The 21211-nt window shown below is 38.5% G+C and overlaps 1 protein-coding gene across 1 annotated transcript in view; it reads right to left on the reverse strand.

The window, feature by feature from the left end:
• Positions 1-21211, reverse strand: part of TPD52 (tumor protein D52) — a 123694-nt gene that overhangs the window by 54966 nt on the left and 47517 nt on the right. Inside the window, exon 2 of the mRNA XM_065668484.1 lies at positions 8786-8967. Within this exon, the coding sequence (XP_065524556.1) occupies positions 8786-8967 (182 nt within the window). The remainder of the gene's footprint in view (positions 1-8785; positions 8968-21211) is intronic.

Raw genomic sequence — 21211 nt, forward strand, 5'->3', positions numbered from 1 at the left:
TGCAGCTCAACTCATTATGCTAAGAAGAGGGTTTAATGCACAGTTACACCCAACCTAATAAAGCAGTTCTACTGCTTTGGTAACCTGGACTGTTTTTCCATCTAGTCCTTACCTGTGTTACAGGAACAGGTCAAACTGACCAGACTTTAAGTCAAGAACATCTGCACCTTGCTCTGTGGGTTAGTAAAGTATAGGTCCCTGTACCCCTGAAAAGCACCGCACACCTGTATAATTCACACGTCCCTGCCTCATCTGCTGTCACCCAGAGTCATTGGTCAGTGAAACATGCTGGGAAGCATTAGGATTTTCACTAAAATTCATAATCATATGCATCTGGAATGGCTGAAATCCCTTCAGCCTTGTCTAGCTATTGAAGTAATTGCACTTTACTAGAAGTGAGAGAGCTCCTCACTGCACGTGAACAGCAAGGCTTTCTCAAAGTGCATGTGTGGGGGAGCTAGAATTTGCAAACACGCTGCATACAGAGATTCAAGTCATTTATTCTCATCAAATTCAAAACAAAATACTAGGCAGAAGAACTGAAATTGTTTCAAGCTATGACTTTATAATTCTAGTTTCTAGCCAATGCCTGGATTAGGGGAAAAGAGAGAGTTAACTGACCTCATCCTTCTACAGACTCAAGCCTTCTACTGCAGCAATAAGTTTCGCAAGCCTTTTTTTTTTTTTCCTTATCGTGTATGTGTGCATGTCCACATATGAGAAAAAGTGTGGCTTAAAGAGTATTTACAGACTTTGACATTGCCAAAAAATCTCCAGGCCACCTATGGACTGCTTTGTGCTCCCAACATGTTTTATACAGCATATTCCATCTCCCATTCATCATGATGCCCTGGGAAGACAGAGCTGGCACAAAGGTTTCACTAGTAAATGCTACCAGTTTTGTGAGGTTTTTTCCTCCAAAGGTCATCAAATCCCATAACTCTCTGCTACTTTAAACTAACAACAGAAGTGAAAACAAAGATGAAAGAGTGATTACCAGGCTCGCATGCAGAGCTGTGGCTGTAATCCTAGGTCTACGCTGTATACTCTGTACCAAATGCTGTGTGGGACGCCTCATTAAGATGGATTAATTGTACTTCTGATAACCGACACCTGTCCCATGGCATTATTACATTAACTAAACTTTAATGTATCTATCTAGGATGAAGAATTTGCAATATAGTCCAAGAAAAATATTTACAGACTGAGCTCCAGGAACCCTGGAAGTACAGTCTTGTGTATTACAGAGCCACACAAAGCCAACACCTCCATTTGTGGTTGAAAATAACCACTGAAGAACGATATACAGTGGGTGGCAAAAGCAGTCACAATTGTAAAGAAACCATGCAAATAATAAGCTATGTCCATAGGGGATAAAAATGCTGTAATTTCCAAAATGCATGCTGCTATAAATAAGTTAGAGGTTATTTGCTGAAGTACAAAGATTAAGTTTGCAATCACACAGCTATTCTGCATGCTTGCTTTTTAAAAAAGGGAGCTGAAATTGTTCAAGAGCAGACAGAGTGGCACCACGTGCATTGTTTGGGCTCGGAGCAATGGCCAATTGCACTACATGGAAGCTTTGTAGAAAAGGGAGCTCATGCCACCTCCTTGAATTCAGCCCTCTTCAACATAAACAATAAAACTTCCTTTTTAAGTTGCAACGTTGGTATGTGGGAACAGGACATCATCATCAGTCCTGCTTAACATTTCTCCCTGGAATTTGGGCAATGTTTGAGACCAAAGGCTGACCAGAGTGCCAAACCCCAAGTTTGCTGATGACTACTGCAAACCAGCTTGGTCCTCAGAGAATTTCAACACGGCATTCTGGTAATTTTAATCACAGAAAGAGACTGTTTCCACAGTGTGGAGACCATCTGTCTGATTATGTTTTCCATAAAAGATACAAACTGGAAGAGATTCAGGAATGTGTGTGTGCACACTTTCTTTTATACTTCAGCAAATTTGAACAGGTCATAATTGTTCAACAGAAAAATAATATAATCTAAGTTCATCTTTGAAAATGCAGAGGAATTTTGCCCTCCTAATAGGTAAGACAACTTGGAAGCTAATGAGGGTGAGGAAGGAGCAGGGAAGTATGAAGACTGCTTTGATTTCAGATAGCTATTTAGTACTACAAACGTATTAGTCAGCAACATGGCACTGATGAACATAAACCATGTGAAGTTATAGGCAGAAAGGAAATCATTGCCATGTAAACTTACCAGATTCTCTCAGGTTGCTTACTTATGCCACTAAGTAAGGTGGGGTTTTGATAGGCAAGAAGTTGTTTCCAAACAAACAAATCAGTTGATGACACAGGAATAGAGCAAATCTTGTGTGAAAGGCCAGGTAAATGTTCACGCTGACTAAATGAGATTATGGCAATAAGTATTTGGGGTAAATTATGTAATTTCTGCTTTAATTATGTATAAGTAAGCCAAATTTATTTACAAAACTTTCCAAAAGCATTATTAGAAGGAACATACACACTGCTGCAGTATTGGCAGCTCTAGAACATGCTGACTGCTTAAAAACACACACCAAAACTGCAAATTCTAATGGTTCAATGGGATAGCTTTCGTAAAAAGGTGAGCAATAATATGTAAGCTAAAAATGCTTAATAACATATAGTAATGAATAGATGCAATATAAAACTGCAGTTAATTATGTACTTAACTACATTATATTTGTGTTTGAAATTAATATTAGCAATCAGTATTGGAAAAAAGAATACAGAAAACAAGCCTGGAAAGAGTACAAACAGTTAACAATGGAGCACATAAACAAGGCAATGGCAGCAAAAGATGATGGAAGGAAGAAAGATAATGAATTCTCTAAGACTGGTTACGTATTTTCTCCATCTTCTTATGAGATTTTTTTTTACAGTGTGGTTACCACTAGAAACATTTGTAAGAAAAAGACTGATCTGTTGGGAATGAAAACTACAACAGAAGGAAAGCAGCAAAGGAGGAAACCACCGACTTAATGCCAATGAGCAAACAGCAACAATGTGAACACATAAACAGAATGAGAAAACACTGCTAGTATTTTACACTTACCAAAAGTGGAAGTTAAAGAAATTTTCCTCAGCAGACCTTGAGCCTTTTATAAGCAAGAATACATTACAGAAATCAAAACCAATTTTGCACCCCAATCCAGCATGGTGTGCATTTTATTGGTACCTTCAACATGCACCATTAAAAGAATAAAAAAAAAAAAAAAAAAAAACCCAAAAAATCAAAAAACTACCAACTAAATTTCTACAGGTTTTCAGTCTTTTTTATATGATCTTGTTTTTCTGCATCTGCACAGGTTTGAAAATTGTACTTGCAAAGGCATCATTTATTCTATCACTTGTCTTCCCCTCCCCCACCTTGAGAATTACATATTATCGATGGATGCTATTTTACTGGCAAAAAAAAAGCAAAAAGGAAGTAGAACACTATAAACACAAACATGTAAAACTAAAATCAGCAAGAAATGTTTCCTTAATACATCACATTGATTACCTTCTCTTTTTTTTAGCAGTAATAGTTTCATCAACATTCAAAGTTTGACATGAAAGCTGTAGGATGTGCTAGGCTGCCAGAACAGCACCACTCCAGTCAGTAGCAGTACAGGATAGGGAAGAAACATACTCTAAGGAAAAACAGCATTAAGTCTCTCCACTGTCACCATATCTGTATCCTACAGGTGGCTCATACTGCTACTCAGCCACTTTGCTCCCAGTTAGTTACAGACACCAGGTTAAGTGTGAATCTGATGCCCCTAGCAATGAAAGAGCGAAGGCCCCAGGAAAGGGAGAGGGGTGCTGGGTCTCTCTGCTGGGCCAGTCTCCTGCCTGTTGTCTAGTCCTTATTTCATAGGATGGTTTGGGTTAGAAAGGACCTTAAAGGTCATCTAGTACCAATCCCCTGCCATGGGCAAGGACAACTTCCACTAGACCAGGTTGCTCAAAGTACCATCCAACCTGGTCTTGAATGCTGCCAGGGATGGAGCATCCACAGCTTCTCTGGGCAACCTCTTCCAGTGTCTCACCACAATTTAATTCTAAAAGGAAAGAGTTAGAAAGGTTATGTCTTTTATATCATCTCTTTAAATCTTTCTATAATAATCCTGCGCCATTATATACACAACAGTCATGGATACTAGGGTTCAGCAAGCAAAGGGTGAATTTACCACACACTGACATCTTTCCTCACGCAACTATCATTGCTGCACACTGAGAGCAAGGTAGCTTACTCATTGCTGTATGTGAGGCAGCTCATTCTGGTTGAAAGATGTACTAACTATTCAAACAGCATATTCATATGGCATCGAAATGGGGCAGTTAACCTCAAACTCACCCTCCAGCTTAACAGGCAGTGACTTTGTTTAATATGCAAACTGGAAGTAAACCAAATGGTGTCTTATTAAAATCCTCCCCCCTGCAGAGCATCTCTTTCCATGCACTTTTTCCAGAAATTGATTTTTTTAATCTTATAAGACCTTTTAAATAATTTCACCTATCACTATTACCTTAAATTTAAGACTATTTTAATAAATTGAATGTGCCAGTAAACAGGCAGCCTTATTCACATTACCTGGTCTAAAAAGACACATTATTTTTAACTGGATTCCATTCTGCCCTTATCTATAAAATATTTTAAAAATAGAACAAAAAGAGAAGAATTTAGAATGTTTCCCAAATAAAACTTACCCTGGCAGCCATTCAAACAGTGTAAATATTTTGGTACAATTTACAGAAACAGCATTAGGTAATGTTTTATGATGCGCATTAAGCTGTCATGTTCTAAATCACTACCGGCATCAAATGATTTTTTTCCCTTCTCTACTATTCCAGTTTGGCAAATATGCACTGTATAAAAGGTGTCAAGTAAAATCGCCACAGGATATACTGGAAATCCCTGCACCAGCTGCATACTCAAACATAAAGGAAGTGTCTTTCTGATCCTACAGCCTGATAATACTGGAGTTGATGGAGTGTTACAGCAGTCTTTGAAAATAAAGCTTCATTACACTGGCATGGAGAGGTGCAGTTTAATCCTCTTTGGAAACTGGTCTCACAATCCTGTATTTTAGAAAATTGCTGAAAGCCATTGTGCTTTTGATGGGAATTGGTCATTAATAGTACAGGTGCAGACCATGCAACAGGCAGTGTCAGCACAACCCCTTCCCTCATTTTCTGGTTATTCCGAATTCCATCTGATAATGGCAGAAGCAGGTTGTAACAGCACCTTTTTGCCATGGATTAAGATGTTGCTCATTTGGAGATCTAAGACAGACACTTTCCTCTTTAAAGAATTCATTTCCTCTGCATGTTAAATGAAAAAAAAAAAAAAAAGAAGGAAAAATACATCAGTTGCTTCCTACAGCTGAAAAGTTACTTTTTACTTTCCTACAGACCCTTTCTCATTTGTATAAACTCTAGCTGCTTTACAGAATTGCTACATGTTGTTAGCATCAAACAATGTAAATTTAATACAGCATTTAAGTCAAAGTGTTCAAAAGATGTGTTTTTACTAATTGCAATATATATTTAATAAGTACGGCATATGTTAAATGAGACCTTGAAATCGTAAGGGTAATAAATACCCCTGTCACATTAAATAAATCCCCAAAAAGAAAATGCTGTTGGTATTTATAACCAAATACATCTTTGCCTGACTCCAGTCTGGCCTCTAACTATGCTGATGCATGCTTCCAATCTCAATACCACGAAACACGTTTTTGCAACCCTGTGAAACAAAGAGGATGGGAAGAAGGGGGTTGGGGGTGGTAGCTGTTGCTAGCAGGTTCTTCAAATGTTTATTCCATTTCAATTTTGTATCATTACTGTTCTAAGGTTTCCTTTACTTGACAGTTTGTGGTGTTCTGTTTGGGTTTTAGTTATTTGTTTGTTTACTAACGTTTAAGTTTGCTTTAGAACAACTGATGGGAAAAAAGTATTTACAGCTACTCCGGATTTTCCAAGTGAGGAACACTTCTTTTGTTGTAGTTGCTCTTCTAACCCAAGACAGTCCTGAGGGTGGAATCCTTTCTTACTGCCACCTGGTGATAGCACTTACAGGGTCTTTCACTTGGACAAGAAATCTCAACTTTTGGTATAAGGATTGAGCAGTTTAAGGGAACATGCTTTACAGATACAAACCTCTTGTTGTTTCTTTTCAAGAATTTGTGTTCAAGTAACTTCCAACACCATCAAAGAGCAAAGAATATTACATAAAAAAACAAAAATTGATTTCAGTATTATGAAAATAGTTGAGCTCTGCTGAGAAAAAAAAAACAAACCACACAACGGACCAAGGAAATATTGAAAGCACATGTCCTCATAGAAATACCTCCTTATATAAATGGCAAGGTGATTTTCCTTTAAAGATGCTGAACTACTATTTTGAAGGAGTTGCCAAATACCTGAAAAAACACCAAAACCAAAGCAGTGGGCTCAGCATTCACAAGGTGAATGAATCGGAGTTAGGGATTTGAAAACAATGCACAAAGCTGCCTGCTCCCCAAACCTGGGAGCAAACATGGGACCAGGAAAAGGGGGCTGCACTGGAAGCAAGGAAGGGGCACGAGTTCATAGAAGCCTTGCTATGAACCATGCAAGGAGACAGTTGAAAGCTACAGGTCAGAGTAAGAGAGGAGACCAACAAGGACAGTATCAGGGTGGATGCCTGCTACAGGCAGTCTGGTCAGGGTGAGGGAGAGGATGAAGACTCATTCAAACAACCAGAAGTCACCTCATGATTGCAGGCCTTGATTCTCACAAGGGATTTCAAATGCCCTGGTGTCTGCTTAAGCAGAAGCACACATAGAGGGGAGCAAGCAATTCTGAGTGAGTATCCTGGTGACATTTTTTTGCCAGAGGTGCCAGACAGGGTCTTCTGCTGGACATGTTACTCACAGGTGGGAAAGAACATGGTTGCTGATGGCAGCCTCAGCTGACCACTGATGCACTGATCACTGATGACAGAGCTTAAATACCGAAGGAAAGTGAGAAAGGCAAGTGACAGAAGAGAAACCTGGTCTTCAGAACAGCAGACTTTGGTGTATACAGGATAGACAAGAAGCTGTCCTGATGTGCAAAGGTGCCTAGAAGAGGCTATTGATCTATAAGGATAAACGTCTCAATGCTCTTCCCCAGCGTGCAAAAAGTGAGCAGGCCTGGCAGAAGGCTATCTCAGCTGAACTGGGAACTTTGGTCTGAACTCCACCACAAAACCAAAATGACTTATCATAGATTGAGACGAACAGAGAAACACTCCTCAAGCATACAAGAATGGGATTGGGAAAGGCAAAGTTCATCTTCATTTAGAATTAGTAAGAGCTCCAAAAAGCATCAAGACTAAGAATAATCTTTGCCTGCTGCCAGATGTGGCAGGCACAAAGCACTCAGTTCATCCTAGAATTCAAAACCATGGTATTTTGCCTACATATTAAAAACTAGTGTCGTGGTTTAAACCAAACCACAAACCTCGTTCACTCACTCCCCCCCCCTTCTTGCCCTCCCCCTGCTCCTGGAGGGACGGAGACGAGAATCGAAAAGAATGCAACTCCCACAGGTTGAGATAAGAACAATTTAGTAACTAAGGTATAACACAAATCAGTACTGCTACCACCAATAATAATAATGCTAAAGGAAATAACAAGGGAAGAGAATAGAACACCTCAGCACCAGCCAACCAATAACTCGCCCCACTCCCCCCGGCCGAACACCGACCAATACCTCCTCCAACCCTGCAGTCCTGCCCTTCCGGGTCACTCTCCATTACATCCTGGGCATGACGTGCTGTGGTATGGAATACCTCTTTGGTCAGTTTGGGTCAGGTGTCCTGTCTCTGCTTCTTCCCAGCCTCCCCTCCTCCCTGGCAGAGCATGAGGCTCAGAAAGTCCTTGGCCAGACCAAACATTCGAGCAGCAACTGAAAACATCAGCGTTATCAGCACTGTTCCCAGGCCAAAAGATCAAAACACAGCACTGCACTAGCTCCTAAGAAGGAGAAAAATGACTGCTGCTGCTCAACCCATGACAACTAGGTATCAAAGCAACCTGGAGACAAATTAAATAAACAAGATATGTTTGAAGAATACATAATCATAAGGCGTTAAAGACACTTTAGAAAGCTTATAAATACTATTTCCACTAGCAGTCACCACTTCCTTACCTTTTAGTTCTAACTACTACATTCCCCAACACAAATCTTCTAATTCAGAACACACACTGAAACTTCCCACCAAAATCTGTAAAATCTTCCACAATATGGAATATTTTGGCCACATTATCACTGATCATCTATTATGAACTATATTATCACAAATACTGTGTGAACTACCCATTATATCACCTCATGTATATATATTTAGCATAGACAGCTCCTGCCCAAGGAAGCTTACAACTTACATGGGATTAAAGTTCCACATTCACAGAACTGCCAAGTATTTCAATAAACAGTACTTGTTTTAACAACTCAGATGATAACGATTTCCCTTTTCCTCAGTGACGAAACACCCAACAGCATCCCTTGGTCATCTTACATTAGAATAATGTAGACAGCAGTAGTGCAAACTTGAAAAGGAATCTGCATTCAAGACAACGTCTGAGCTACACAGATCTGTGATCATACTTTCGTTCTGCATAATATGTTAACTACTACAGCTTAAACCACAAAATTCATAGGAACTATGCAAGTTCAGTCCAGAAGATGGTCAAGACCCACTAGCTAAACATTTGAGTATGTCACTCACATATATTAACTGCTTACCATGAGTTTATTACTTACTTTCCATCTACTTCTGGTCTCTTGCACACACAGTGAAACTTTCCACCAAAATCTATATAAAGATCATCTTCTACAATATGGAATATTTGACCAATGGCAATTTTATCTTTGGCAGGTCCCATCTGAATTAAAGGAGAGCGTCTCAACATGGATGCAAAGGATTCCGACTTGCCTGAAGGGACCTACAGATAAATAAAAAAATAAATCAGAAAACATTTCACAAAACATAGTATCTGAAGGAAGAATAAAGTTAAACATGCAAAAACGCCTTCCTCACTAAATTATAAGTAAAGATTTCATGTGTACAGTGCATTTTTAGTAAAGCTTCTAATGAGGCATCTGGTCCATTTCTCCAACCCAAGCATTGTACACATTAAATGTAAAGCTTTCACTAATTCAGTCACACAAAAAACGTAACACTCTGCATCTCCTGAAATCATCTGCCAGTTGTACTATTGGTTAGGTAAGTCAATTTTAAAAACGCAGTCCCAATATTAGGAGACACTCCTGAAAAGAACATCACCCATCTCTTTGTTATCTCCTTAGTGAAAACCAGAACAGAATTAATATCTTGTAGCTATTCATGCAACTAGTAAAAAATTAATAACACTTTATGTTTTATTTTAAAGAACAAACCCATTTTGCCAAAGCAGCTGAGGCAGACATTAAACAAAACTGAACCATCATTTCCCTTATTTTTCACCCTACAGCATCAAAGTAAATACTTAAATTCAGTAACTAGATAAACAAAATGCCTAAAACAGTTTCTCCTCATACAGCTTTGGGAATATGAGACAACACAAATCCTCCTGCTCTTCTTCACGGAGATGTCTCTATTCTTTCACCTGAGACAGCTGACTATCTCAGGCTTCCCATCGTGTGCTAGGTGAAAACACTCAGCTATACCAAAGTGAGACTCATTCTTCACATACACTTTCCCTGATATACTAAATTTGACCAGTTTTTAAGATTTTTTGCCTTGAAATACAAAAGCCTTCTTGCCAGCAACAAATGAAAGGGAAGATGCATTTTGGAAGCAGTATGTACCTGAAATCTGAAAGTGAATCTAAGGAAATTATTTTATAGATGGATAAACACATTCAAAAAAAAAAAAGAAAGCCTATTAATTTTCCCCTGCAGTTAGTCGTATGTCACTCATATAATAATTACTCCATGAAAGATTTCAGACTACTTTCAAGCCAGCAGAAAAACTAAAGAGAACAAAATAATCAAGCAATTACAGGTTTAGAGCTCTGCTGGCTTCAGAAACATACTTCCCCCTGACTGTTTCAAGTGGATGCTAAAAATCTATCTATATTTTATGTGAACAGAGAATAATGCCATCATTTTCTACTTGTGCATTTGGAAGCTTATTTTTAAATCAAAACATGACATAGTTCTGAATTCCAACCCTGCTGGAAGGCACAAACAGTATGGATTGTTCTGAGATGACATCGCCTTAGGAATTCTAAGCTAGAGATCTGACACATGGTAAATGTGCTGCTTCAGAAATGAACTGTTAAATGCAACATCCCAAGGACAAGAGCTGAACAAAGTGCAACACACACACACACACACGCGCATGTGTACACACCACACAAAGAAAAGGGCTGGTGATGGTAAACCTCAACAGTAGGATTTTTATACAGGAAAGTCAGTATTAGACAAAGTTCCAAACACAGGAATGTTTCAATTTCACAATGCAGTCTAAATTCAAATACATGAAAATTAACCGCACAGGATGCACCAGGAATAAATGCAAAAGAGTGGAAGCTGTAAGAGAATTTATTAATTCTCTGAATTATATATCTCATATGAATTAATAGGGCAGCAGCAATCTCAATGCAACTATAAATCAATATATAAATCATACACTAAATACTTCTAAATTAACATCCGCTCAAAATGACTCCATCTGGGCAAGATATTATAAATCAATCCTCACACCAAAATGCCAAAATCCGTTTTAAAGGAAACTGAGGTACACCAGAGTGCAAAATTCAGTAGTATCCCACTGCTTTTCTCACTGTGAACTCTCTGGGGTTTGCAGAATCACTTGATTGCCTTGGAATTCAACTGCTTGCCCCTAAAAAGTAAGAAAACCACTTTCTCATCATCCTGTATGCTCAGAAACATTGTTTTCAAAGATGATGCGTCTCATCTCGGTTATACCTTGTGATTCAACACAAAGTTAGAGCAGCCAAATACAACAAAACTCTATGCATCGAGTTGATGGTTCAGTTCCCTATTTCTCTAGCCAGCATTAACTCATTTCTTCACCCTTCACTCCTGATCTAACTTGATTTGTCTAAGAAAGACAATGCCAATGAAATCAATCATTCAGAAAGTGATAGCAGGAATGAGTGAGAAGACAACAAAAAAAACCCACAAAAGGCAGATTTTATCATTCATAGGCTAACACACACACACACATATATATATACACACATACACACACACACACACACATATATATATATACAAACACACACACACACATATATATACACAAACACACACACACATATATATATATACACGCACACTCCAAAGCTAAGTTCGGGTCTCAGGTAAAGAGCAGCTTTGTTTTAATATATCAACAGGATGTGATGATGTTCACCCATGTTTTGAATTAATTGTGAAATTTTTGTTTGTGAAATATTCATCTCCACGTCATGAAGATGGGTACACTAACATCCTATGGATTTTCCTGTCTTTATCACCTAAAAATGGTCCATTACAGTTAACATCCCTCCCGTTTACCTTCCTGGCAGGAAAAAATACAGATACAAAATTGTCTCTGTGAAATAATTCTGCCTGTGAAATAATCTCCATTCGCAACACACAACTGCTAGCTTTACACACTGAGAGATGTGCTCATTCCTTAATATAACGGAGTTTAAACTCACTAAGATACAGATGCTAAAGTACAAAGAAATCCCTGGCCATTCTCCATTGTGGACAGTTTTTCAAGAAGCCCCTGGGGAAGAACAGGTTTGAATTCTATCACAGGTCTACACATCTGTAGCATTCCCCATTCGGCTGCCAGGACAGGAACTTCTCAAGAGTGCAAATATCTGATTTATGCATGTAAGAATCCTCAGGAGACTCCACTGGTTACTGCCATCAATAACTCTTTTACGGACAATCTAGAAACAGAAGGAGCTAAAATACAGTATTTTCTCCAGCTTTCTGCATAACCTAGAGGAGATCTCATTAACAGTAATTGATCCCAAGCATTTAAAGAGATTTAATGACATCTGGAGTACTTCCCTCCACAACCTCTAAAGCTTCTTAACTGGATTGCCCACAGTAGTGTGACAGAAAAACAGTAAAACAGTAAGATAAAAAGAGCAACATCCTTTATTAAGCATTCTACTTTTCTGATTCTTGAGGAGTGTTGGCCATGCAGCTGTGACAGATACATCAATAACACATCAAGCTGCAAAAACTGGAGAATATTACAAAATTCAGAAGCACAACGGGAACTTTCTTTTCAAGTACCTGAACTGTAAAGGCTTTTTCCCCTCCTCCTCAAAGGGTTAACCTATTTCCTTCTAATTTCTAGGTTTTATAATTTTTCACAAATATTTGGATGCCTTTCACTTTCTGTACACCTAGTCCAACAAAAACAGTAGCTCTTGCAACAACAGAATACTCTGCAGGACAATAGATATTAACCAGAGGGTGGAAAAAGTCATACATTTAAAACCCAGTAAGATCCAAATGAAAGTAGTAACTCCAGTAGAGGAATGTAACATACCATTTCTGGAGCAAAGCCTAAGACTATACAAAAGCAGGGTGGTCTATCCCACCCACTGAGCAATAGGTCTTTAAAACCCTAGCTAGGTGTTTTATGTTTGCTTGGAAAGGCAAGCAGCTTGCATGTTAGAATGTGAGAGATATGGATGAAACATGAAGAAGTGAGATGTGAGACTGGTAATCTGACTGCTACAATTAAGGGGTGACTAACATATTAACATCAAGCAGCATGCTACAAACACAACCTTCTCTATCAAATTTGTTTTTCTCGGCACTATCACCAATAGCTAGAAATAGCTGTCCAAAATAAGATACACAAAACAACAAAATGGGAAAACTGACTTGCAATAATAAGTTAGCATGATGCCACAATAGCTAAAGGCCCAATGGTTTGGAGATTCTCAACATTTGAGTGGAAAAGGACCTGAGCAACCTGAACCAAGTTTGTCCTGCCTGGAGTCTGAACAGATGACTTCCTGAGATCCCTTTCAATGCATACTATTTTATTTAGCAAAGAGAGAAGACTGGGAGCCTGCTATAAAGAGTATTAAACAAATAACGAATACATTAAGCTACTCTCTGGCCAAGTATATATTGATAAGGCATATACTTCAGCCAGCAACCTAAACCAGAATTCACTATGTACTAGCCTATGAGACCTTAACTTCCCATACCTTGTAGCTACCACTCAAAGTGTGCCTTGTTGCTTAGATATAAATCAAAATCCCAGGAATATTTTAAAAGTTGGTTTAGGCATTACTAGGGTGTAACAGGTCACAGTGATTCAGTTACCAAATTCCTCTTTAGCAGAGAGGAAAAAAAGCTCCTTGCACACTGAAGTTCTCCCAAGAAATGAGGGTGAAGACTCAGGATGAGCACTGTGAGGACTGATGTACAGTGATTACAGTGACTGAAATTTCAACATAAAAGCATGCAAGCAATTACAGCTCAAAGTAATTTCTCTGGGTGCTGCCTTCTTTTTATACATTAAACTATTTGGTCTCCCTTCTCCATCTCCATTCTATCACTTGGAAAAAAGACGTTTGCAAAAATTATCAAATTACTTGTTATCCTCTTATTTGTGACCAGCAGCTGTCTCAAGCAGTGTTAAAGAGGACAGTCTGCAAACTGCTAGCTAATAAACATTATCCACACATGGAGATACATACCATAGACACCAGCTTGATGTTCTGGTGACTAAAAGATGCACAAGGCTATCTTGAAGCCTGATTCAAAGCCAAGGCAAATATTAAAATGCTGTTGTTTAAAAAACCCAAATGTTTATGGATAAACCAGCCATGTGAAACTATGCATATAGTAGAAAATGGAGAGATTATTCTTAGACTGCTCTGTGTGATGCAAACTAGGACACAAGTTTTAGCTAGTATATGAGTAATTAAATACCACTGCCATGAAAATCATCTACTAAGGCTCACAAGTAACAGCACAACATCATCCCATTTACAGCACACAGTTATAATCAAAGACGCAAACTCAAGTTTGCTCTTCTAAAGTCCACTGCCTGTTTTGCATTTCCTCCCACCATAATATAGATCTTTCTCCTCCCTAATTAGCAGCCTGAGGTTTTGTCCTATAAAAGAAATATCAAAACAACTGGAGCTCATCTGCTTCCCGAAAGATTCAACTTACAACCCAAATTGGGCAACCACAAAGACAAGGAAGATCTCCCCAGTTTCCTCTAAATTGGATACTTTTCCTTCTAATTCCATACAAATGGATAAAAGTGAAGAACCAATATAAACTTCTGGCTAATAAAGGGTTTTGAAGATTAACTACTGTATAAAGCTGAAAGAAAAGCAAGATTTGTGTCATTTAATAAAAATACTCCAGGAAAATAATCCAAAGATAAAGCATAAAAGGAGGACCTGTGATTCAAAGCAGAAATAAAAACAGTGATTTAGGGGAAAATCTAAGATTAATGACTGCAAAGTCAAAAAGGAGGGCTCTGAAAGCAGTCAAGGAGCAAGCTGGAAGCTTCCCTGATAGTAAGCAAGGAGATACTTCTAAAAAGCTTCATATGAATCACTTCCTACACACACTGTAACAAGACCAGATTTCTGTAAATACAGCACTTGCACAACAGCTTACACTATGATGACCTGAATTAAGGTAATTATTTTAGCTATAATGGTTCTAATATACATTTAATAGTAATTATTTAATATCTACAGTCCAATAGAAGTATCAGTATAGCTAAAGATTCCAGCAGATACCATATTCATTAATTTCTGTCCATACCTGAGTAACGCTTTGAATTGCACCATCAAAAGCAGTAAACCTCAAATTGTACAGTGTTGGAATAAACACAGATGTGTCTGTACCCATCTTTTTAAAGGTAAGTTTTGAAGAAAGCAGGAGAGAAAAAGAACAGCATCACTGTTTAATACAATATGGTACTACAAAACTGCTATTCAAAAAGAGCACAGTGAGCAATGAAAGCTTCTCCTAGAATCACAGAACAGACTTTAAAGATCATCTAGTTCCAGTCCCCCACCATGGGCAGGGATACCTTCCACTGACCAGGTTGCTCAAACCCCAGATATTATGATAAAAAAAGCAAAGGAAAACAGCTTTTTCTGTCTAGAAGAGGATGAAGGAAATCGAATGATATATTTTTCATTTTTATCTTTATGATAGCTGCATTAACTTTGAAAAACCTTGCATACTTAGGAGTTTAACTGTCCAGAGTTTTTTCCCATCACAACCTTTAAGCTACAAGCACCCCCAATGAACTGCCAGAAAATGAAGCAAACCTCTGCTGATTCAACCAAAAAACAAGCATTCATATATTCTCCTCAGCACAGTGCAGAAATGTAGCTTTATTTTAGAAAGCAAAACAAACAAAACTCTTCAGCCAAAAGGGCTGGAAGTAAAAAGCTGATATTAGGCATTTAAGCATCCCTTAGTGAGAAGCAGTGACTAAGTGTTTTGGCAAAGAGTCATTTAAATTCCAGTGTAGGTACTAGAATTTCTGGCAACTAACTTAGTATGCAAGAATAGCAGTATTTTATAAAGACCTCTTTATTTTAACCCTGACTCATTTTATTTTAAACACACTACATGATTAGGCTGTAAGGAGCATAGGTATCAAAGCTAAGGTATCTCCATACTTCACTGCTAACCTGAAGGTAAAATCTGGCAGTGACTTGGCTGCATACGATTTGCTAGAAGTCTCAGTGTCCCAGCATGACCTGGGAGTACACCTGAACTGAACTGCCCGGAGAAGAGCACCCTCTCCCCTGTGGAACATCTGAAAGAGCATGATATACTCCATAAGCTTTCTGTGCAGCTTGGACAAAACAATCTGACAACATTAGAAACCTTAGTTGCAAACCAGAGAACTTAATGTTGCTCTTGCCAATCCGTGTGAAACCAGCTGAGCAATAAAGCTGGGAAATTAAGAATACCTTACTCTCTTTTTTAATTTAGTCCCAAGTAAACTAGAATAACACTGAAGAAGAAAAAAAAAAAACCACAAAGAAAACCCCACAAAACTCTAGAAAATCCCATTTAACAGATATCCAAGCTGCCCTCATAAAGCAGAAAACACCAGAAGTAGTACTGGCATATAAACTCTGATGTTGCTTTCTTACATACATGTATTATGATTGACACTTTTTTCATAGAATGGTTTAGGTTGGAAGGCACCTTTAAAGCTCATTGAGTTTCAACTCCCCCCTGCCATGGGCAGGGACACCTTCCACTAGACCAGGTTGCTCAAAGCTCCATCCAACCTGGCCTTGAACACTGCCAGGGATGGGGCAGCCACAGCTTCTCTGGACAACCTGTTCCTACCACCCTCTTTCAGACTAACACCATTGTCCCTTTCCCATCACTACTTGCCCTGGTAAGAGAGATGGAGGAAGATTTTTTAGAAGCCCTCTAATACTGAAGGGCCATAATAAAGTCTCCTTGAATTCTTTTCTTCTCCAGACTGAACCCCAACTCTCTCAGCTTTTCTTCACAGAAGAGGTACTTCAATCATTTTCATGGCCCTCCCCTGGACCCATGAGGTCTTTCTTACACTGAGGACCTCAGAACTGTACCAAGTGCTCCAGGAAGAATCTCACAAGAGCAGAATAGAGGGTATTTATTTATTTTTAAGTACACTAATTTATCTGAAAGACAAGCTTGCTAAGGTAAGTGCAAGAGTCTGACTGAAATCCAGTGCCTTATGTCAGAGTCAGCCTAGATGGCCACAGTGATCCTTTCCAGCCTAAAAATCAATTGGTTAATCTTCAGTTACATAAATGTGTGGTTATACTGTCAACAATAGAGATACCTTTTTTTCAACATCATATGCAAGCAATAAAATCTTCTGGCACATAACTCCTAAAGAAGATCTGTAAGAGGCGTGTTGTTTCATTGACTTCCACCTAGGAAGAACTGTGTGACTCAGAAAGAGGCTACTACACAAAAATATCTACAAATCTATTTTGAAGTGCATGTAATGCACAAATAACTGATTTTCACTGAATATCTTAATTTTGTCTAAGTCACAGTTCCTATTTACCAACCTTTCTCATCCCAAAATGAAAAAAATAAGGGAAGAACTAAACTTCAGTTTTACTAAGAATAGGACGATTCATATTTCATAGCATTATCCAAAGGGAAACAAACATAGTAATAGGAAGATATAAGGGTAATACTTGTCATACTTGGCAAAGAGCATTGGAAGATTTTGCTTGGCTACAGACAGGATTTTTAAGCCAACCTCACAGATTGAAATTAGCCTTCTAAAAAGGCTAATCATATATATCATGTTTTAAATTATATTTTGATTGGAGATTAGGAAAAGATTACACTTGTATTTTAAAAACAATGAAAGGTTCCCCATACATGATTTGGTATCAGTTTACATTCATCAACGTCCTTCCATCAAGCTCTGTGTTTTGGTACTGAATGCAATACTGATTGATGAATATAGTATGTTCCACACCTAATTTTACTTTTGCATACAAAATAACTTCTAATTAAGAGTACCACAGCTGTGCAGAGAACATGCAATCAACTTGTATGTATATATTTGTATATATATAGTCTTCATAATAATGAACAACATGATATTGTGAACTAAGCGCATCTTTAAAAGAGATGCTAATAACAATTAACCAAATACATGTAGCACAATCAGTAAAACATCATGGTGAAAACAACATTTGTCTCTCATAATTACAGTTTTCAAGTAGGATTATGCAGATCTCAAGAAAAAAAAACCAACAAAACCTAAAGAGAGATCACATGAATAGGATTTGTCATAATATTCAACAGACTTTCCTCAACTGCAATTTTAATGTTAGAACTTCTCTGTTGTCTAGAAATCTCTTTCTGTTCCTGTTCAGGCTATCTGCAGCTTTTTTTCTATATTTGAAGATGCATGTATCTTAGACTTATCATCAAGATGCAGTACATGAAATGTTCATCAAACTCATGAAAGAGAATAAGTATTTACAATAATACAGACACGTATTATATTATTGTCTAGATGTTGCCCAAAGGCAGGTGACTTTTTTAGTCAACTATTGCTATACTCTATTTTGTTTGAGTCTGAATCTTCTGGTGTCACACACAGCAACATACATTACTAAAATTTAATACCACACTTCTTTTTCCTGTGACTTTACACAACTGAGCTTAGGAGGAATAGCATAAAACAACAGAGTACATTCAGGGAGGGAAGGACGTCATGGCTGGATCCACAGCTGCTTCTAGACACTTTTTTGAAACTTCTTCATCAATCAATTGCCCATTTAAAACAGCAGAAAGCAGCAAAATCATATTGCTAGCACACTATAATGCTACACAAACAGTCAAGGCTTACCCAACATATCTTATCAATGAACAACTTGCTGCACTGAGTGATTCCATACCAACTTCTTTGTGTTTGTAGTAAAAAGAAGGTTTTCCAGTTATCTTCACAGTTCAATTCGATACACAGTGCAGAAACCATGAAACAAGACTTCCATGAAGAATTTCAAACGCAGCTTTGAAAATACGCTGTTGACTAGCCAGAAGCATCATTTGCTAAACAATGCTGAGCTAACAATTTATTTCCTAACATAAAATAGCACATGATTTGGCCACACTAAAGCTGCTTATTTTTCTTGAAATTAAGTAACTTCTGTACATAATTTAAAAAAAATAATATTTGCCTGTAGCTTTCTTTTAAAGACTATTTTAGGAAAAAATCAGGACACTGTCTCTTCTGCATTTCTTCCCTGCTATAATACAATGTATAACCCTCCGGCACAATTCTGAACAGAAACCATCTACTTTGTAAACCAGGGAAAGTGGGTGAACCTACCACATGGATTACTTCAAAAAGAAAACTCTGCCACATAAGCACACACAGAGCAATCATATGTCCATATCCTCACATTTTAGGCTGCTGTACAGGGTGGCCATACTGAAATGGGACACCAGCAGCCCATACAACAACCCTGTCTTAGCTCCAGACTGAAAGCTTCTTCAATTATCACCGCCTTGCTCTTCCAGGCCCTTTTTTTTCCAGGCTCCTGGAGGACACGTCACTGTTTCAATAGTCATAGGAGAATAACTGGGATTTCCTACAGCAACAGTGGATGTAAATATCCTGTTGATCACATTTACCACTAGGAAGTATTTAAATTCCTATTTAACCTTTACATTAGAGTTCCATGCACCTTCTTCCAAATATATCATCTGTAGTCAATCAAGAGTGGGCAGCTGACATCTACTTGCTTTTCGCCATGATCCTGGTAGTCAAGACATTTGAATTTTGGGATTCTACCCTGACAGCCAGTCATCCAAGGCATATCACATGTCTACCACTCACAGACCTCCCGCAATGCCAAAGTGAGCACTTGCCAACCCAGAGCTTTCTGAAGGAGTGAGTTCCAGAAGACAACTGCAACCCACTCTCCGCCAGCACTGTGGTCTTCCTCATGCCAACCAAGAACAGAGCTGTGCAAGGTGCTCAGGGTCTACCCACATTGATTTGTGCTCCTGAGTCACCACTGCTTATTACAACCATGTACAATTTTACTATAATTATATCTCCAAAGGGGGGGCATGCATTTTTCTCCTGCCACCCCACAACAGCGCAAGTCCTGTCTACTTCAGTGTTGTTCCAACATCATGCGAGTTTTACAAAATCCTGCCATGCAAGCACTTATGTTGTATGCAAAGCAGGTCATCTATCAGGCCCAGCTGCGCCCACAGACGGGGCAAACCCAAGGCAGAAGAGCCAAGTTTTGGTGCCTCAGCCAGAGCATTCACAAGTTAGAACTGCTCCTTCGCAGAGGTCAAATGACGGACAAACAGGCTCATTCGCACTATAATGCAAAAAAGCATTTCGAGCAGATCCAGCTGAGAGGATGCCGAGACGCCTGTGATACGGTCCTTGTTTAGAATCAACCTGAAAGCACTAGCATGTGTCCACAGCGCAGCGGTAGCAGACGTATTGCAAGTTCCTCAAACGCTGCCATACAAGCTGGCAAAGTAAGCCAAGAGAAACTTCCGGGTAAAGAAAACTGGCTCCAGCTCCCCCTAGTCCCACAGCTGGGAAGTTCAACTCTCGGTTAGTCAGCAGTTTTCAGTACCTGAATGCTGGCCAGAAGGTTATCTGCTTAAAAGTGTAACCTCTGTCCTTGGCATACAGGTTTTATACAGTGTTGCTATATTTGCCATTAAAACAAAAAAAGTTCATAAATGACTTAACAACACTTGAAGAGCACTCCATCCACACAAAGATTATAGGTGTCTGTCCTCAGAAATATCACGCCATGAAAATTACAAGTGAAAACTGCACAAACTATAAACAAGTATTCTCATTCTCAAGTAACTGCAACTTCAGTAAAATCATCTTTTAAATGTTAGCTGGGAAGATACATTGGGAGAAATATTTCCCCACCAACAATGACATTTAAAATAGTTTGGATTTTTTTAATGTTTTATTTCAAAACATCCAGTGTTACACATTACTTTTAACTGGAGTTGCCAAGATACTGCACAAGCAAGAGAGATACAAATCCTTTATAAAGCATATCCATGCAGCTTTCAGAACAATACTTCTTTTAAAATTCTCACTTTTATGTTTTAGTTTTTAATCCCTCCCCTAAAACATAAATAGAGAAGGCAACTCTTTATATTACCTATTAAAATAGCTTGTATCTGCTCTGATACTGATGTTTCATTCATTTAAATAGTGACATGAAATTTAAATACATGGACACACTCCTGAAACTTCTGAATCCCCGAATCCTTTCAAGAAAGAACCTACAGCTGACTAGATTTAAAAATACAGTCATTTCCGGAAGAATAATTTCTAATCTCTTTCAGAAATTACTTCCTATGATGTACTGATACCAACCCAGCCCCTTCCATCTGAACTTTGGACAAAGTCAGTTACACTTCTTAATGAGCGCTTTCCCTTAAAAGACAGTATTCAAGGAACTAAATGTGAAATTCCTCAAACGTGCTACTTTTCCTGCGACATCTAGAAACAAGCAATGCCCTCTGCTGTGCCGGGCCCGGAAGTGCACCCAAACCCAAGCGCAGCACCTCTGTGGGCTGGAGATCTCTGCTTCTCAACAAAGATAACGTTTCCCTCATTTCACTGAGCTCCAGCACTCACTTGATAGCTTGTCCCTGTTACTATAAAGT

Source organism: Lathamus discolor, chromosome 2 (genome assembly GCF_037157495.1).
Source record: "Lathamus discolor isolate bLatDis1 chromosome 2, bLatDis1.hap1, whole genome shotgun sequence".
Taxonomy (NCBI): Eukaryota; Metazoa; Chordata; class Aves; order Psittaciformes; family Psittacidae; genus Lathamus; species Lathamus discolor.